We start from the raw sequence: 19,653 nt of genomic DNA, 5'->3' as shown, positions 1-19,653 counted from the left end.
AGAAGAAGAACGACACATTTTTACCTTGTCAGCTCTGGAATTCGATCTTGCAAACTTCTAGTTTCTAGTCCAACGCTCTAACCACTAGGCTACACCAGGACATGGTTACTAGTCCTAACGCTCTAACCACTAGGCTACACCAGGACATGGTTACTAGATACTAGATACTGGTAACCTTTAAAGGGGGACAGGCCAGGGCATGGTTACTAGATACTGGTAACCTTTAAAAGGGGACAGACCAGGACATGGCTACTAGATACTGGTAAACCTTTAAAAGGAGACAGACCAGGACATGGTTACTAGATACTGGTAACCTTTAAAAGGGGACAGACCAGGACATGGTTACTAGCTACTAGATACTGGTAACCTTTAAAAGGGGACAGACCAGGACATGGTTACTAGATACTGGTAACCTTTAAAGGGGGACAGACCAGGACAAGGTTACTAGATACTGGTAACCTTTAAAAGGGGACAGACCAGGACATGGTTACTAGCTACTATAGATACTGGTAACCTTTAAAAGGGGACAGATCAGGACGGTTACTAGATACTGGTAACCTTTAAAAGGGGACAGACCAGGACATGGCTACTAGATACTGGTAACCTTTAAAAGGGGACAGACCAGGACATGGTTACTAGATACTGGTAACTTTAAAAGGGGACAGACCAGGACATGGTTACTAGCTACTAGATACTGGTAACCTTTAAAAGGGGACAGACCAGGACATGGTTACTAGATACTGGTAACCTTTAAAAAGGGACAGACCAGGACATGGCTACTAGATACTGGTAACCTTTAAAAGGGGACAGACCAGGACATGGTTACTAGATACTGGTAACCTTTAAAAGGGGACAGACCAGGACATGGTTACTAGCTACTAGATACTGGTAACCTTTAAAAGGGGACAGACCAGGACATGGTTACTAGATACTGGTAACCTTTAAAAGGGGACAGACCAGGACATGGTTACTAGCTACTAGATACTGGTAACCTTTAAAAGGGGACAGACCAGGACATGGTTACTAGATACTGGTAACCTTTAAAAAGGGACAGACCAGGACATGGCTACTTGCTAGTAGGTACTAGTACCGTTTAAAAGGGGGCATTGTCTAATGCCTACTAAAAGTGATTGCACAGGTCAGGGCATTGTTCAAAATTAGACATCTGTCAGTACATGTATTGATTGATCATTATCCGACAGTGAACCTTGGAGACAGACACCCTGACAGAGCAGGACATGGCTAGTAGATAGACACTGCCCTTTAGAAGCACACTGTCTAGTGACCACTGGAGAGCTAGAGACTACCCTTTAAAAGGACACTGCTTAGTGACCACTGGAGAGTGATTGCTCAGGACAGGGCAGTGTGTCTGTCCTTAGGGACCTGCCATCAGTGTCAGATAGAATGTAAAGGAAGCATTCAGGACCATGGATAGAGAACAGAGCAACACACTCACGTAAGCACACCTGTCTCCTCCCAGCTGATACACATTAAGACACACTAATCCGATCGTTGACCTTGAAGAGATCGGCCCACTATCCTGGCAGACCTGAATCTAGCAGAGAGGGATCAGCTGTAATCAGAGGGGACTTGATTTTGGGGGCAGACATTTTGTGTGATTGAGTGAGGCAGACTGTTAATGCGCTGATGATGATGTGATATCAATATATCATTTTTGTTCTATTGTTCTTGTATTTTCCTTAAGATGTACCAATTGGATCTATTCTAATTTAATCAGCAATTCAAACAGTGTTAAAATGGTACTTGAAAACAATTAGATTTATCAAGAAGGAAAAGCCCCATTATTACAGTAGCTGTCCTAGACATGGACATAGAATAGCAGCATGTGAGTTAGCTATAGCTCTACTCTACAGACAAGGCAATGACATGTCTTAGTCCGGAGAGGAGCTCTGAGTGGAATCCCATAATGAACACCTCCTGATACAATCACACACACACACACTCACACATATACTTACTGACATGTGCACGCACGCACACACTCACACATACAGACGGAGATGCACTCATCCCCCCGTACGTAAACACACACACACACACACACACACACACACACACACACACACACACACACACACACACACACACACACACACACACACACACACACACACACACACACACACACACGTGTCTGTCTGACTAGCTAGCTGACTAGCTGGCTGAAAGCACATTTCTCCTCCCCCTCCTGCCTATGTGGACCCATAGCGCAGGCCCTCTCTGGATGAATGGGGTAAAGGCCGCAGTGGAGGTGGATTCAAAGAGAAGCACCCAGATCATCCTCTTTATTCTCACACCACAGCAACAAGGTATTTCTTCCGTCCCTTAGCAACAGACACACATACACACTGAGTGTACAAAACAACACCTTCCTAATATTGAGTTGAACCCCCATTTTGCCCTCAGAAACAGACTAAATTTGTCGGGGCATGGACTCTACAAGGTGTCGAAAGCGTTCTACAGGGATGCTGGCCCATGTTGACTCCAAATCTTCCCACGGTTGTGTCAAGTTGGCTGGATGTGCTTTGGGTGGTGGGCACATGGGAAACTGTTGAGCGTGAAAAACCCAGCAGCACTGAAATTCTTGCTCCTACTACCGTACCCCGTTCAAAGGCACTTCAAACTTTTGTCTGGCCCATTCACCCTATGAATGGAACATATACACAACCCACACCTCAAGGCTTAAAAATCCTTCTTTAACCTGTCTCCTCTCCTTCATCTACAACTGATTGAAGTGATTTAACAGTGACATCAATAAGGGATCATAGCTTTCACCTGGATTCACCTGGTCAGTCTATGTCATGGAAAGAGCAGGTGTTCTTAATGTTTTCTCAACTTCTATTTCTGTGCTTGACAGCAACCGTACTACAACTCCCATCCTCTCCACAGCATTGACACACCTTATTTGCCTTTATTTAATCAGGTAAGTAATTGAGAACCATTCTCATTCACATATTGACCTGACCAAGACGGAGGTGTAAAACACAGCAAAGCTGTAACGATTCTCCCTCCTCTTCTGAGGAGTAGAAATATCGGACCAATATGCAGCGTGGTAAGTGTTCGTCATATTTATTACACTGAACACAGAAACAAACAAACAAGAGAATAAAGGAAACCGAACAGTATGGTGAAAACACTGAAACGGAAAATAACCACCCACAAACAAGAGCGGGAAAACAGGCTGCCTAAGTATGGTTCTCAATCAGAGACAACAACTACCCACAACTAACAGGGGGGAAAACAGGCTGCCTAAGTATGGTTCTCAATCAGAGACAACAACTACCCACAACTAACAGGGGGAAAACAGGCTGCCTAAGTATGGTTCTCAATCAGAGACAACAACTACCCACAACTAACAGGGGGAAAACAGGCTGCCTAAGTATGGTTCTCAATCAGAGACAACAACTACCCACAACTAACAGGGGGAAAACAGGCTGCCTAAGTATGGTTCTCAATCAGAGACAACAACTACCCACAACTAACAGTGGGAAAACAGGCTGCCTAAGTATGGTTCTCAATCAGAGACAACGATTGACAGCTGCCTCTGATTGGGAACCATACCAGGCCAAACACATAGAAATATAAACACAAGAACAAAACGTAGAATGCCCACCCCAACTCACGCCCTGACCAACCTAAAATAGAGACATACAAAAGGAACTAAGGTCAGGATGTGACAAAAGCAGACAATTACAGACAAAGCAGACAATTCTTGACCATTGCCATTCCACAACCATTCCACAACCATTCCTCAACCATTCCACAACCATTCCTCAATCATTCCTCTTCGATTCCTCAGCCATTCCTCTTCCATTCCTCAACCATTCCTCAACCATTCCTCAACCATTCCTCAACCATTCCTCTTCCATTCCTCTTCCATTCCTTAGCCATTCCTCAACCATTGCTCCGCCATTGCCAAACCATTCCTCAACCATTCCTCAGCATTACTCAGCCATTGCCCAACCATTACTCAACCATTCCTCAGCCATTACTCAGCATTACTCAACCATTCCTCAGCATTACTCAGCATTACTCAACCATTCCTCAGCATTACTCAGCATTACTCAGCATTGCTCAGCCATTGCTCAGCCATTACTCAACCATTCCTCAGCCATTACTCAGCATTACTCAACCATTCCTCAGCATTACTCAGCATTACTCAACCATTCCTCAGCATTACTCAGCATTACTCAGCCATTGCTCAGCCATTCCTCAGCCATTACTCAGCCATTCCTCAGCATTTCTCAACCATTCCTCAGCCATTCCTCAGCCATTCCTCAGCCATTCCTCAGCCATTCCTCAGCCATTCCTCAGCCATTCCTCAGCCATTCCTCAGCCATTGCTCAGCCATTCCTCAGCCATTCCTCAGCCATTCCTCAGCCATTCCTCAGCCATTCCTCAGCATTACTCAGCCATTCCTCAGCCATTCCTCAGCCATTGCTCAGCCATTGCTCAGCCATTGCTCAGCCATTCCTACTGCCAAAAACAACAGACATACAGCTGATATTTTCATCTCTACAACAACAGACATGCAGCTCATCCTCCGTTTCCTCAGAAACAGTGATCACACGGCAGCATCCATCCACACTCATCATAGCCATTCCTGTACTACAAATAACAGGATTTGAAATTCATTGCTTCTGTCTAGCTTTTAGAACACCAACACATTGTCTAGTTGTAAAATAATGCATAAAAACACATCTGTCCAAAATCCATCTTTTACCCTGATCCTTTAGATGACAGATGGCTGTCATATCAGCTCATGGTCTGGTGAAGATGAACTACACATTGGCCAAAGAAGAACTCTTTATACCTAAATAGACTTGGCCTGAATCGCACATTCTTAAACACCAGGCAGGCAATCCTTAGACAGACACACATCCACACAAACACACACCCTCCTTAGGCAGACCGAGGGCTTTGTTCCTCAGCCAGTGAACTAATGAACCTTGTCTCCATCCTCCTCTGGGTTCCTAATCAGACAGACAGATTTCCGGTCTGCCTTCTGTGTGTGTGTGTGTGTGTGTGTGTGTGTGTGTGTGTGTGTGTGTGTGTGTGTGTGTGTGTGTGTGTGTGTGTGTGTGTGTGTGTGTGTGTGTGTGTGTGTGTGTGTGTGTGTGTGTGTGTAATTTCTGCAGTGGAGATGAGATTTGAATGAGATATGAAGCAGCATGCCAGAAATAAATGGTTGTAGAAGGAAGGCTGTATGTCTGATGAGGAGCCCAGAGGAAGGCTGTATGTCTGATGAGGAGCCCAGAGGAAGGATGTCTTTCTGATGAGGAGCCCAGAGGAAGGCTGTATGTCTGATGAGGAGCCCAGAGGAAGGATGTCTTTCTGATGAGGAGCCCAGAGGAAGGCTGTATGTCTGATGAGGAGCCCAGAGGAAGGCTGTGTGTCTGATGAAGAGCTCAGAGGAAGGCTGTGTGTCTGATGAGGAGCCCAGAGGAAGGCTGTGTGTCTGATGAGGAGCTCAGAGGAAGGCTGTATGTCTGATGAGGAGACCAGAGGAAGATGGAGATAAGGTTCAAATCAAATCAAATCAAAGTTGATTGGTTAAGTACACATATTTGCAGGTTTTATAGCAGGTGCAGTGAAATGCTCATGTTACTAGCTCCAACAGTGCAGGATAATTTCTACAGTACAAATACAGTCAAATACACAAATAATCAATGATCCAAACAATAAATCAAGAAATGACAATGAGTGAGAATGTGTCAGAATCCAGAATATAAATACATGGTGTGTATAGACAGTATAGAATCTGGAAAATAATATGGTATGTACAGTAGTAGGTATATTAGGATAAGCTATGTTGAGAATACTGTAGAGACATACACATTGAGTATAGAAATAGATTATGAGGTGACCAGCGTTCAATGACTCTATATACTGTACATGGGGCGTTAGTCTCAAGGTGCAGGGCAGAGTACAGGGCAGGTAGCTGTTCAACAGTCTGATGGCCTGGAGATAGAAGCCGTTTTTCAGTAATTCGGTCCCAGTTTGATGTACCTGTACCGGCTCTGTCTGCTAGATGGTAGCAGGGTGAACAGACCGTGACTTCATCAGTTTACTGGCTGACAGACAGAGGATAGGAGGGTGTTTAAAAATGGACAGTTAGGCAGAGAGAGTTCTTGGCCAGCTGTACCTTCATGGTCTTTGTCTTTCTGATTATCTCATCTCAACTACCCACCTCTTACCCAAACTCTAACCCTCTGCAGGCTGAGGGACAGAGGACAGAAGGGTGTTAGGCAGAGAGAGTTCTTAACTAGCTGTACCTCCATAGTCTTTGTCTTTCTGATTATCTCATCTCAACTACCCATCTCTTACCCAAACTCTAACCCTCTGCAGGCTGAGAGACAGAGGACAGAAGGGTGTTAGGCAGAGAGAGTTCTTAACCAGCTGTACCTCCATGGGTTTTGTCTTTCTGATTATCTCATCTCAACTACCCACCTCTTATCCAAACTCAACCCTAGCCTCTGCAGGCAGAGATACAGAGGACAGAAGGGTGTTAGGCAGAGAGAGATCTTGGCCAGCTGTACCTCCGTGATCTTAGTCTTTCTGATTATCTCATCTCAACTACCCACCTCTGACTCAAACTCTAACCCTAACCTCTGCAGGCTGACAGGATGGCGCTGCAGTGAATAGCAACTGTTTTACAGGCTCCTGACCAATTCTGCTGTTTTTTGCTTGTGTTTCTTTTTCCTCTGATCTTACAAAAACATTTTTATAATGTGTCCGCCATCCCCCAGACTCGAAAGAGTAAGCGTCGGCAGAGAAGAGGCAGACGAGTCGGTATCCTGACAAAACTACGTTGGCGAGGAAATAAACCGCCTTCTATTGAGGAACGTACCGGAGAACAACCTGGAAGAGCTCTGCTCGAGACTATCCTATCAGCGGGACCTGAAGAACTGTAAAACTCTCTGTTTCTCTGAGACATGGTTGAACAAGGACATGGATAATATACATCTATCTGACGTCTCCATGCATCGTCTAGAGAGGACGGGGGATAATATACATCTATCTGACGTCTCCATGCATCGTCTAGAGAGGACGTGGGATAATATACATCTATCTGACGTCTCCATGCATCGTCTAGAGAGGACATGGATAATATACATCTATCTGACGTCTCCATGCATCGTCTAGAGAGGACGTGGGATAATATACATCTATCTGACGTCTCCATGCATCGTCTAGAGAGGACATGGATAATATACATCTATCTGACGTCTCCATGCATCGTCTAGAGAGGACGGGGGATAATATACATCTATCTGACGTCTCCATGCATCGTCTAGAGAGGACATGGATAATATACATCTATCTGACGTCTCCATGCATCGTCTAGAGAGGACGGGGGAAGAAGCGGGAGGAGTGGCTCTTTGTTACCAACAACTTGTGTGCGATCTCTAATGTTAAAGGAAGTTTGGGGTTTTCGCTCGCCTGAGTTAGAATACTTCATGATAAGCTGCAGACCACACTATTTACCAAGATTGTTTTCATATACATGGTTCATAGCTGTCTATTTACCACCACAAACCAATGCTTGCACTAACACTATGCTCAACGAGCTGTATAGGACTATAAGCAAATGAAAAAGTGCACCTCCAGAGTTGGCGCATCTCGTGGCCGGTGATTTTAATGCAGGGAAACAGAAATCTGTTTTCACTAAAATGTCACCTGCATGTCACCTGCATGTCACCTGCATGTCACCTGCATGTCACCAGCATGTCACCTGCATGTCACCAGCATGTCACCTGCATGTCACCTGCATGTCACCAGCATGTCACCTGCATGTCACCAGCATGTCACCTGCATGTCACCAGCATGTCACCTGTGCAACTAGAGGCGACAAAGCTCTTGTTCACCTTGATGCACAGAAATGCTTACAAGGCAGTCCCTCACCCTCCCTTTGGCAAATCTGACCATAACTTTAACCTCCTAATTCCTTCTTACAAGCAACAACTCAAACAGGAAGTACCAGTGACACACTCAATAGGTAAGTGGTCTGATGAAGCAGACGTTAAGTTACAGAACTGTTTTGCTAGCACAGACTGGAACATGTTCCGGGATTCATCCCATGGCATTGAGGAGTTTACCACATCAGTCACCGGCTTCATTAATAAGTGCATTGATGGCTTCTTCTCCACAGTGACTGTGCGCACATATCCTAACCAGAAGCCATTGATTACAGGCAACATCCGCACTGAGTTTAAGGCCAGAGCTGCCACTTTCAAGAAGTGGGACACTAATCTGGACGCTTTCTGTTCCTCCACACCTATAGGCAGGAACTTAAACAAGGAAGCACTTGTGGCAAGAACTGTTCAACGTTGGTTTGACCAGTTGGAGTCTATGTTTTAAGATTGTTTTGATCACGTGGTGTGGGAAATGGTACACTGACTCTGTGACTGAGTTCATCAGGAAGTGCATAGAGGATGTTGTTCCCACTGTGAAAATTATTACTTACCCAAACCAAAAACTGTGGATAGATGGCAGCATATGTGCAAAACTGAAAGCGTGAACCACCACTTTTAACCATGGCAAGGTGACATGGACGTCTACAAACAGCTATGCCCTCCGTAAGGCAAACAAAGAGACAAAACGACAGTACAGGGACAAAGTGGAGTCGCAATTAATCTGCTCAGACACGAGACATATTGAGCAGAGACTCCAGACATTTACGGATTAAAAAGTGAAATCAAGCCACGTTCTGCACACCGACGCCTCGCTCCCGGATAAGCAAGTGGGGATAACAGACTGGGATATGGAGAGATTGATTATGTCCGTAAACACTCCAGCCAGCTGGTCTGCACATGCTCTGAGGATGCGGCTAGGGATGCCATCAGGGCCGGCAGCCTTGAGAGGGTTAACACACTTAAATGACTAACTCACGTTGGGCACGGAGAACGACCGCACCCAGTTCTTGTGAACGGAGGCGTCCTGTGTTGGCAGCTCCATGCGGGCGAGGAAGGTGCCCCCCAAGCGCATCACTAAGCTCAGGTCCCTGGGACTGAACCCCTCCCGCTGCAAATGGATCCTGAACTTCCTGAGGAGCTGCCCCCAGGTGGGCCACACTGACCACACTGACCCTAAACATGGGGTTTATTCAGGGATGCATGCTTAGTCCCCTCCTGTACTCCCTGTTCACCCATGACTGCGTGGCCATGCAAGACTCCAACACACCATCATTAAGTTTGCTGGCAACACGACGACATGTCAGTAGTAGGCCTGATCACCGATGACGATGAGGTCATTGAACTAGCAGTGTGATGCCAAGACAACATCTCCCTCAACGTTGGCAAGACAAAGGAGTTGGTTATGGTCTACAGGAAATGGAGGACCAACACACCACAATTTAAATTGGGTTGAGAGCTTCAAGTTCCTCGGTGTCCACAGCACTAAGTAATTATCATGGTCCAAACACACTAACACAGTCGTGAAGAAGACATGACAATGCCTCTTCCCCCTCAGGAGGCTGAAAAGATTCAACATGGGCCTTCAGATCCTCAAAACGTTCTACAACTACACCATTGAGAGTATCTTGACTGGCTGCATCACCGCTTGGTAGGGCAACTGCTTCGCATCCAACCGATGAGAGAGAGAGAGAGAGAGAGAGAGAGAGAGAGAACCTAGTGTTTGTGTGTGTGTGTGTGTGTCGTAGACCAGACAGACAAAGGTCAGAAACTGCAGTGAGGACCACCAATTAGTACTTGTAGAGAGACAGAAAGACTGGGTCGATAGAGGGCAGACTGCCTGCTGTTCTCTTTCTCTCTTTCTTAGTCATTTAGCAGACACCCTTATCCAGAGTGACTTACAGGAGCCATTAGGCTTAAGTGCCTTGCTCAGTAAATATATTTGTTGTTGGCTCTGGATTCAAACCAGCAACCGTTTGGCTACTGGCCCAATGCTCTTAACTGCTAGGCTTCATACTTCTCTCTACCTTTCTTTCTCTCTCTCTCTCCATCTCTTCCTCTATCCTTCCCTCTCTCTGTCTCTTCCTCTATCTTTCTCATCCTCTATCCTTCCCTCTCTCCTTCTCTCTCTCTCCTGCTCTATCTCTCCTTCTCTCTCTCATTCTCTATCTCTCCTTCTCTATCTCTCCTTCTCTATCTCTCCTTCTCTATCTCTCGTTATCATCCTCTCTCTCTCTCTCTCCAAGGTCTTAACCACCTAGGTGAATCAAAGAGAAACAGAGGGAAGAAAAAGGAAGAAAAACACCAACCATCCAAAATACCCCCTCTTTCTGTTTCTCTTTCTCTCTTTCTTTCTCTTTCTCTCTTTCTTTCTCTCTCTCTCTCTCTTTCTTTCTCTTTCTCTCTCTCTCTCTCTCTCTCTTTCCTCCCTTCGCCCTCCTTTCCTTTCCTCTCTGGAAGGCAGTCATTTGGCACTGGAAGTTCACAAAAGCTGCGGATGTTCTTTGTAAATTAGTGGTCTGTGGAGATGCTGTCTCTGCCGGAGACAGGGCGGATTCGTCTTAAAATAAAGTGGGAGTTTTTGAAGGAAGAGTGGCCACCTCTCAACCCTGAGAGGCTCATTCAGGATGACAGGAGAAGTGACAGGAGGAAAACCCACGCAGATAAAATCATAAAACCCCTGCCTGAGGTTGTACCCAGCATCCTTGGTGTATTTTTGTGGGATAAAGACGAGAGGACCTGACCGACACATTTCTGTTTCAGAATATGGTTAATGAATGTGAATAGAATTGATTTCTGTTCTGTATAAAATATGATTCCATTAGATGTTTCCTTGTTCAATCTACAGTTGGAAGTTTAGACGGAAGTTTACATACACCTTAGCCAAATACGTTTAATCTCAGTTTTTCACAATTCCTGACATTTAATCAGAGTAAAAATTCAGTTTTAGGATTTATTTTAAGAATGTGAAATGCCAGAATAATATTAGAGATAATTATTTATTTCAGGTTTTATTTCACATTCCCAGTGGGTCAGAAGTTTACAAACACTCAATTAGTATTTGGTAGCATTGCCTTTGAATTGTTTAACTTGGGTCAAACATCTCGAGTAGCCTTCCACAAGCTTCCCACAATAAGTTGGGTGAATTTTGGCCCATTCCTACTGACAGAGCTGGTGTAACTGAGTCAGGTTTGTAGGCCTCCTTGCTCACACATGCTTTTCAGTTCTGCCCACACATTTTCCATGGGATTGAGGTCAGGGCTTTGTGATGGCCACTCCAATACCTTGACTTTGTTGCCCTTAAGCCATTAAGTCACAACTTTGGAAGAATGCTTGGGGTCATCGTCCATTTGGAAGAGCCATTTGCGACCAAGCTTTAACTTCTTGACTGATGTCTTGAGATGTTGCTTCAATAGATCTTCAGTAGATTTCCATCCTCATGATGCCATCTATTTTGTGAAGTGCACCAGTCCCTCCTGCAGCAAAGCACCCACACAACATGATGCTGCCGCTCATGTGCTTCACGTTTGGGATGGTGTTCTTCGGCTTGGCCAAACAGTTTTATATTTGTTTCATCAGACCAGAGGATATTTCTCCAAAAAGTACGATCTTTGTCCCCATGTGCAGTTGCAAACCGTAGTCTGGCTTTTTTAATGGCGGATTTTGAGCAGTGGCTTCTTCCTTGCTGAGCGGCCTTTCAGGTTATGTTGATATAGGACTTGTTTTACATTGGATTTAGATACTTTTGTATCTGTTTCCTCCAGCATCTTCACAAGGTCATTTTCTGCTGTTTTGGGATTGATTTGCACTTTTTACACCAAAGTATGTTCATGTCTAGGAGACAGAACGCGTCTCCTTCCTGAGCGGTATGACGGCTGCGTGGTCCCATGGTGTTTATACTTGCGTACTATTGTTTGTACAGATGAAAGTGGACCCTTCAGATGTTTATAAATTGCTCCCAAGGATGAACCAGACTAGTGGAGGTCTACAATTGTTTTTCTGAGGTCTTGGCTGATTTCTTTTTATTTTCCCATGATGTCAAGCCAAGAGGCAATGAGTTTGAAGGTAGGCCTTGAAATACATCCACAAGTACACCTCCAATTGACTCAAATTATGTCAATTAGCCTATCAGAAGCTTCTAAAGCCATGACATCATTTTTTGGAATTGTCCAAGCTGTTTAAAGGCACAGTCAACTTAGTGTATGTAAATGTCTGAACCACAGGAATAGTGATACAGTGAATTACAAGTGAAATAATTTGTCTGTAAACAATTGTTGGAAAAATGACTTGTGTCAAGCACAAAGTAGATGTCCTAACCGACTTGCCAAAACTATAGTTTGTTAACAAAAAATGTGTGGAGTGGTTGAAAAACGCATTTGAATGACTCCAGCCTAAGTGTGTGTAAACTTCCAACTTCAACTGTATGTACCGTTGAATATGTTCTACTAACATGGGAGTCATGTAGCTGTTCTTACCTAGCAGGTATACTATACATGCAACATCCTTCTTTTGAATAGCACAGGGAGGCAGAAATATCCATTCTAGCAAAAAGCTATATCCCTCTGATGTGACTAAATAAAGATAAATACTCCTCAGGGGTTCTGTAATTATGAAATCCAGCATTTGAAATGACCTTTCCACCCTGACTGCTATGGAGTGACTGGGTTTCTAGGGAAGAAGAACAAACATCATAGAGAGACGTAATGAGTCGATTGGGGCTGGTCATCTCTGGTGGCTGTGCTCCCTGCTGCCACCGAGTGGACAGTGGTGGTATTATACCTCCAGATAGAGATACAGACACATCCCAACCCAGTGACACATTACACAACGTGACTAAATAAAAGTACTTCACGGCTGATCTAGGATCAGGAACAGGTCCCGCCTGCTTACACAATCTTATGATCTAAAAGAGCAAATCTGATCCTAGATCAGCACTCCTACTCTGAATACGAACTCAGATCACAATGACCAGTTGAACTCAGGCTCAGTGCTGGTGAATGCTATAGTATTCAACTGTCTGGACCAGATTCTGAAAGAATACCACACTCACCCACTTTAAGTGCATTCCATAATGTATCAAGCTCACTGCAGAATGCTTACCTGTTGTGCGTCTTCCCACTTTTCCCTGTTGTCCTCCTCTAGGAGATTGCTGATGATCTGAAAGAAGTTCTGTAGGGAGGAGAGAGAGGAAATTGACTCAATTAAATTGACTCTTATTGCATCAAAAGAAAACAAAGCTGATGCCCCTTTCCACACACACATGTATGTACAAACACACAGACACACACACACACACACACACACACACATACACATACACACACACACACACACACACACATGTATGTACAAACACACAGACAGATGCTCAGGGGAACTATCACTACCCTATTGACAGTCAGCGTCAAAAATATTTCAGCTGGTCTCCCGTGTGTGTGTGTGTGAGTGAGTGAGTGAGTGAGTGAGTGAGTGAGTGAGTGTGTGTGTGTGTGTGTGTGTGGGGGGGGGGGTGTGTGTGTGTGTGTGCCCAGAGGTGGCCCCTTTCCCGTGATACAGACGATCTTGTTTTCTACTTGAATGCTTATGCTCCCTCTGGTGGTAATGTGCCCATTTTTAACATTAGCACACACACACACACACACACACACACACACACACACACACACACACACACAGCAAAAATGCACAGATGCAGCAGCGAGCGCTAGCTGTACTCATTGCGTCAGACTGTCTGTCCACACAACGACAGACCAGACACACGACCAGGACACAGCTAGCATTCAGGACAGAAATGATCTTATTGGAGCAGGAGGAGGAGGAGGAGGAGGAGGAAGAGGGGGTTCAGGCTGTAATCTCCATCATACTACTGAAATAAAGAAAATAAAGCTGGAGGAGAGAAGGGAAGACAGGGAGGGGGACACAGGGGAGAGAGGAGGAGACAGTGGAGAGGGAGGAGGAGAGGGAAGACAGGGGAGAGGGGAAGGGTAGACAGGGAGAGAGGGGGTCAGAAGAGGGAGTGGGAGGCAGGAGGGAGGGTAAATAGGTAGAGGGGGTGACAGGACAGAGGGGGAAAGAGGTATAGGGGGTGACAGGAGGGAGGGGGAAAGAGGTAGAGGGGGTGACAGGAGGGAGGGGGAAAGAGGTGGAGGGGGTGACAGGACAGAGAGGGAAAGAGGTATAGGGGGTGACAGGAGGGAGGAGGAAGAGGTAGAGGGGGTGACAGGAGGGAAGGGGAAAGAGGTGGAGGGGGTGACAGGAGGGAGGGGGAAGAGATAGAGGGGGTGACAGGACAGAGGGGGAAAGAGGTAGAGGGGGTGACAGGACAGAGGGGGAAAGAGGTAGAGGGGGTGACAGGAGGGAGGGGGAAAGAGGTAGAGGGGGTGACAGGACAGAGGGGGAAAGAGGTAGAGGGGGTGACAGGAGGGAAGGGGAGAGTTCTTTGATAAAATAAACAGGCATAATGGAGCTTTCTTAGTGTCGATTTCTGGGGAAATGTATTTGAAATGACTACCATTCACCACTGCATTCACCATCACATATTACAGTAAATATAATGATTACATGTCACAGTAAATATAATGATTACATGTTACAGTAAATATGATTACATGTCACAGTAAATATAATGATTACATATTACAGTAAATATAATGATTACATGTCACAGTAAATATAATGATTACATATTATAGTAAATATAATGATTACATATTATAGTAAATATAATGATTACCTGTTACAGTAAATATAATGATTACATATTACAGTAAATATAATGATTACATATTATAGTAAATATAATGATTACCTGTTACACTAAATATAATGATTACATATTACAGTAAATATAATGATTACCTGTTACAGTAAATATAATGATTACATATTACAGTAAATATAATGATTACATATTACAGTAAATATCATGATTACATATTACAGTAAATATAATGATTACCTGTTACAGTAAATATAATGATTACATATTACAGTAAATATAATGATTACATATTACAGTAAATATCATGATTACATGTCACAGTAAATATAATGATTACATATTACAGTAAATATAATGATTACATGTTACAGTAAATATCATGATTACATGTCACAGTAAATATAATGATTACATATTACAGTAAATATAATGATTACATATTACAGTAAATATAATGATTACATGTCACAGTAAATATAATGATTACATGTTACAGTAAATATAATGATTACATATTACAGTAAATATAATGATTACATATTACAGTAAATATAATGATTACATGTCACAGTAAATATAATGATTACATATTACAGTAAATATAATGATTACATATTATAGTAAATATAATGATTACATGTCACAGTAAATATAATGATTACATATTACAGTAAATATAATGACATTACAGTAAATGTAACAGTAAATATAATGATTACGAAGGTAGCGTTAGACAACATAATAACAGAGGTGACAGCTCATCCCAGGCAGGTACCTATTTGTTTCCGTTTCTATTTTAGTCTTTTAGCAGACAAAATAGACCAATGGCTGTTCATCTGGGTAAGGGGATGGACTCTAGACCATACTATCAGCCAATCATGTCTGTGTATGTAAATATCTTCAAATGTGTTTCCTAACGCCCACACGATCAGGCTGAGCATTTCAAGAGCCAAAGGAGGCTCAGGGAAATAAATGATTAAAAAAGTTATTTTCATTATATAAACACACACAGTGATTTATGAGACATACAGTGATGATTTAAAATAACAAAGCTGACATGGGGACTTTAACTGTGTAAATAATCATTCCAGTTTCATTGGAAAGGGGGAGATATGTTGACAAGCCTCTCAGGGGTTTTCCACCTCTCCTGCACATGCAGGAGAAAACCTTTTAAACGTTATCATATTGTTTTCTATTTTCATGTATGCAACAAAAAAAAAGGACACAAAAAAGGACACAAATCAAAATAAATCCAACACACAATTCTACCTCAGCAGCATGGTCAACATTTATCAAGACAAAAGAGACCGATCCACTCACCTGCACGTCGTCTGAGCTAGGTTCGTAACTGGCCCTCTTGAAGGTATCAGTCACGTTTCTGAGTATCTCCACAGAGGACAGCAGGTCTCCAGCGTAGAAGTTCCTTCTCTGGGTGAGATCCAGCAGGGTCTTGGTCACCTGAGACATCCCGTCCCCTGCCAACTTCCCCTGGCCCTTAGCTAGATGGCCCTGGATCTCCAGAAGAAGAAATGAACTATGAGGTCTTATATGTTCTCTACACTATATTACAGTATATTACTACAGTATTACTACATTGATTGATTCTCTACACTATATTACAGTATATTACTACAGTATTACTACATTGATTGATTCTCTACACTATATTACAGTATATTACTACAGTATTACTACATTGATTGATTCTCTACACTATATCACAGTATATTACCACAGTATTACTACAATGATTGATTCTCTACACTATATCACAGTATATTACCACAGTATTACTACAATGATTGATTCTCTACACTATATTACAGTATATTACTACAGTATTACTACATTGATTGATTCTCTACACTATATCACAGTATATTACCACAGTATTACTACAATGATTGATTCTCTACACTATATTACAGTATATTACTACAGTATTACTACAATGATTGATTCTCTACACTATATTACAGTATATTACTACAGTATTACTACATTGATTGATTCTCTACACTATATTACAGTATATTACTACAGTATTACTACATTGATTGATTCTCTACACTATATCACAGTATATTACCACAGTATTACTACAATGATTGATTCTCTACACTATATCACAGTATATTACCACAGTATTACTACAATGATTGATTCTCTACACTATATTACAGTATATTACTACAGTATTACTACATTGATTGATTCTCTACACTATATCACAGTATATTACTACAGTATTACTACAATGATTGATTCTCTACACTATATTACAGTATATTACTACAGTATTACTACAATGATTGATTCTCTACACTATATTACAGTATATTACTACAGTATTACTACATTGATTGATTCTCTACACTATATTACAGTATATTACTACAGTATTACTACATTGATTGATTCTCTACACTATATTACAGTATATTACTACAGTATTACTACATTGATTGATTCTCTACACTATATGATAGTATATTACTACAGTATTACTACAATGATTGATTCTCTACACTATATCACAGTATATTACTACAGTATTACTACATTGATTGATTCTCTACACTATATTACAGTATATTACTACAGTATTACTACATTGATTGATTCTCTACACTATATTACAGTATATTACTACAGTATTACTACAATGATTGATTCTCTACACTATATCACAGCATATTACTACAGTATTACTACATTGATTGATTCTCTAAACTATATGACAGTATATTACTACAGTATTACTACATTGATTGATTCTCTACACTATATTACAGTATATTACTACAGTATTACTACAATGATTGATTCTCTACACTATATCAAAGCATATTACTACAGTATTACTACATTGATTGATTCTCTAAACTATATGACAGTATATTACTACAGTATTACTACATTGATTGATTCTCTACACTATATCACAGCATATTACTACAGTATTACTACAATGATTGATTCTCTACACTATATGACAGTATATTACCACAGTATTACTACAATGATTGATTCTCTACACTATATCACAGCATATTACTACAGTATTACTACAATGATTGATTCTCTACACTATATCACAGTATATTACTACAGTATTACTACAATGATTGATTCTCTACACTATATTACAGTATATTACTACAGTATTACTACAATGATTGATTCTCTACACTATATCACAGTATATTACTACAGTATTACTACAATGATTGATTCTCTACACTATATTACAGTATATTACCACAGTATTACTACAATGATTGATTCTCTACACTATATTACAGTATATTACTACAGTATTACTACAATGATTGATTCTCTACACTATATTACAGTATATTACCACAGTATTACTACAATGATTGATTCTCTACACTATATTACAGTATATTACCACAGTATTACTACAATGATTGATTCTCTACACTATATGACAGTATATTACTACAGTATTACTACAATGATTGATTCTCTACACTATATTACAGTATATTACCACAGTATTACTACAATGATTGATTCTCTACACTATATTACAGTATATTACTACAGTATTACTACAATGATTGATTCTCTACACTATATTACAGTATATTACCACAGTATTACTACATTGATTGATTCTCTACACTATATTACAGTATATTACTACAGTATTACTACATTGATTGATTCTCTACACTATATTACAGTATATTACTACAGTATTACTACATTGATTGATTCTCTACACTATATTACAGTATATTACTACAGTATTACTACATTGATTGATTCTCTACACTATATTACAGTATATTACTACAGTATTACTACATTGATTGATTCTCTAGACTATATTACAGTATATTACTACAGTATTACTACATTGATTGATTCTCTACACTATATTACAGTATATTACTACAGTATTACTACATTGATTGATTCTCTACACTATATTACAGTATATTACTACAGTATTACTACATTGATTGATTCTCTACACTATATGATAGTATATTACTACAGTATTACTACATTGATTGATTCTCTACACTATATGATAGTATATTACTACAGTATTACTACAATGATTGATTCTCTACACTATATTACAGTATATTACTACAGTATTACTACAATGATTGATTTCTTTTAGAATGCATTAAAAGGCCAGCGTCCTGTACCTCCAGGAGAAGGAAGAGAAGAGAGAGGACCATAAGACCCTGGAGGTCCTCTAAAGTATAGTATACACTATATTATTATAGTATTACTACAGTTTATATTACAGCTTTCCCTGACCCTCGACCTCCAGGAGAAGGAAGAGGAGGAAGAGAACTATGAGACTGTTCTCTGCAGTAGATTACTGCAATATGTGGTTTAAACTGTCTACATTAACAACAGCTGTAGTGTTATTATTTAAGTCTCTATAATGTAGTTTAAACGGTCTACATTAACATCAGCTGTAGTGTTATTATTTAAGTCTCTATAATGTAGTTTAAACGGTCTACATTAACATCAGCTGTAGTGTTATTATTTAAGTCTCTATAATGTAGTTTAAACGGTCTACATTAACATCAGCTGTAGTGTAATTAGTCTCTATAATGTGGTTTATACTGTCTATGTTAATATCAGCTGTAGTGTAATTAGTCTCTATAATGTGGTTTATACTGTTTATATTAATATCAGCTGTAGTGTAATTAGTCTCTATAATGTGGTTTAAACTGTCTACATTAACATCAGCTGTAGTGTTATTAGTCTATATAATGTGGTTTAAACTGTCTACATTAATATCAGCTGTAGTGTTATTAGTCTCTATAATGTGGTTTATACTGTCTACATTAATATCAGCTGTAGTGTTATTAGTCTCTATAATGTGGTTTATACTTTCTACATTAATATCAGCTGTAGTGTTATTAGTCTATATAATGTGGTTTATACTGTCTATATTAATATCAGCTGTAGTGTTATTAGTCTCTATAATGTGGTTTATAC

The 19,653-nt window shown here is 41.0% G+C and overlaps 2 protein-coding genes across 6 annotated transcripts in view; both read right to left on the bottom strand.

Moving 5' to 3' along the window:
- Positions 1 to 9,009, bottom strand: part of LOC118966730 (dentin sialophosphoprotein-like) — a 12,564-nt gene extending 3,555 nt beyond the window's left edge. The window contains exons 1-3 of the mRNA XM_036990029.1: positions 8,914 to 9,009; positions 6,361 to 6,370; positions 6,219 to 6,240 (exon numbers count right to left, since the gene is read on the bottom strand). Of these exons, the coding sequence (XP_036845924.1) occupies positions 6,219 to 6,240; positions 6,361 to 6,370; positions 8,914 to 9,009 (128 nt within the window). The remainder of the gene's footprint in view (positions 1 to 6,218; positions 6,241 to 6,360; positions 6,371 to 8,913) is intronic.
- Positions 9,010 to 12,900: 3,891 nt separating this feature from the next.
- LOC118966047 (adhesion G protein-coupled receptor B3-like) overlaps positions 12,901 to 19,653 on the bottom strand; it is a 168,534-nt gene continuing 161,781 nt past the window's right edge. Inside the window, exons 8-9 of one of the 5 annotated variants that reach the window (XM_036987999.1) lie at positions 15,976 to 16,170; positions 12,901 to 13,103 (exon numbers count right to left, since the gene is read on the bottom strand). In XM_036987999.1, coding sequence (XP_036843894.1) covers positions 13,017 to 13,103; positions 15,976 to 16,170 — 282 coding nt within the window. In that variant the 3' untranslated portion in view covers positions 12,901 to 13,016. The remainder of the gene's footprint in view (positions 13,104 to 15,975; positions 16,171 to 19,653) is intronic. The other 4 variants (XM_036987983.1, XM_036987989.1, XM_036987979.1 and 1 more) reach the window with 4 other exon arrangements.

The sequence above is a fragment of the Oncorhynchus mykiss genome, chromosome 1 (genome assembly GCF_013265735.2).
Source record: "Oncorhynchus mykiss isolate Arlee chromosome 1, USDA_OmykA_1.1, whole genome shotgun sequence".
Lineage (NCBI taxonomy): Eukaryota > Metazoa > Chordata > Actinopteri > Salmoniformes > Salmonidae > Oncorhynchus > Oncorhynchus mykiss.
This window is presented reverse-complemented; position numbering and strand designations above follow the sequence as displayed.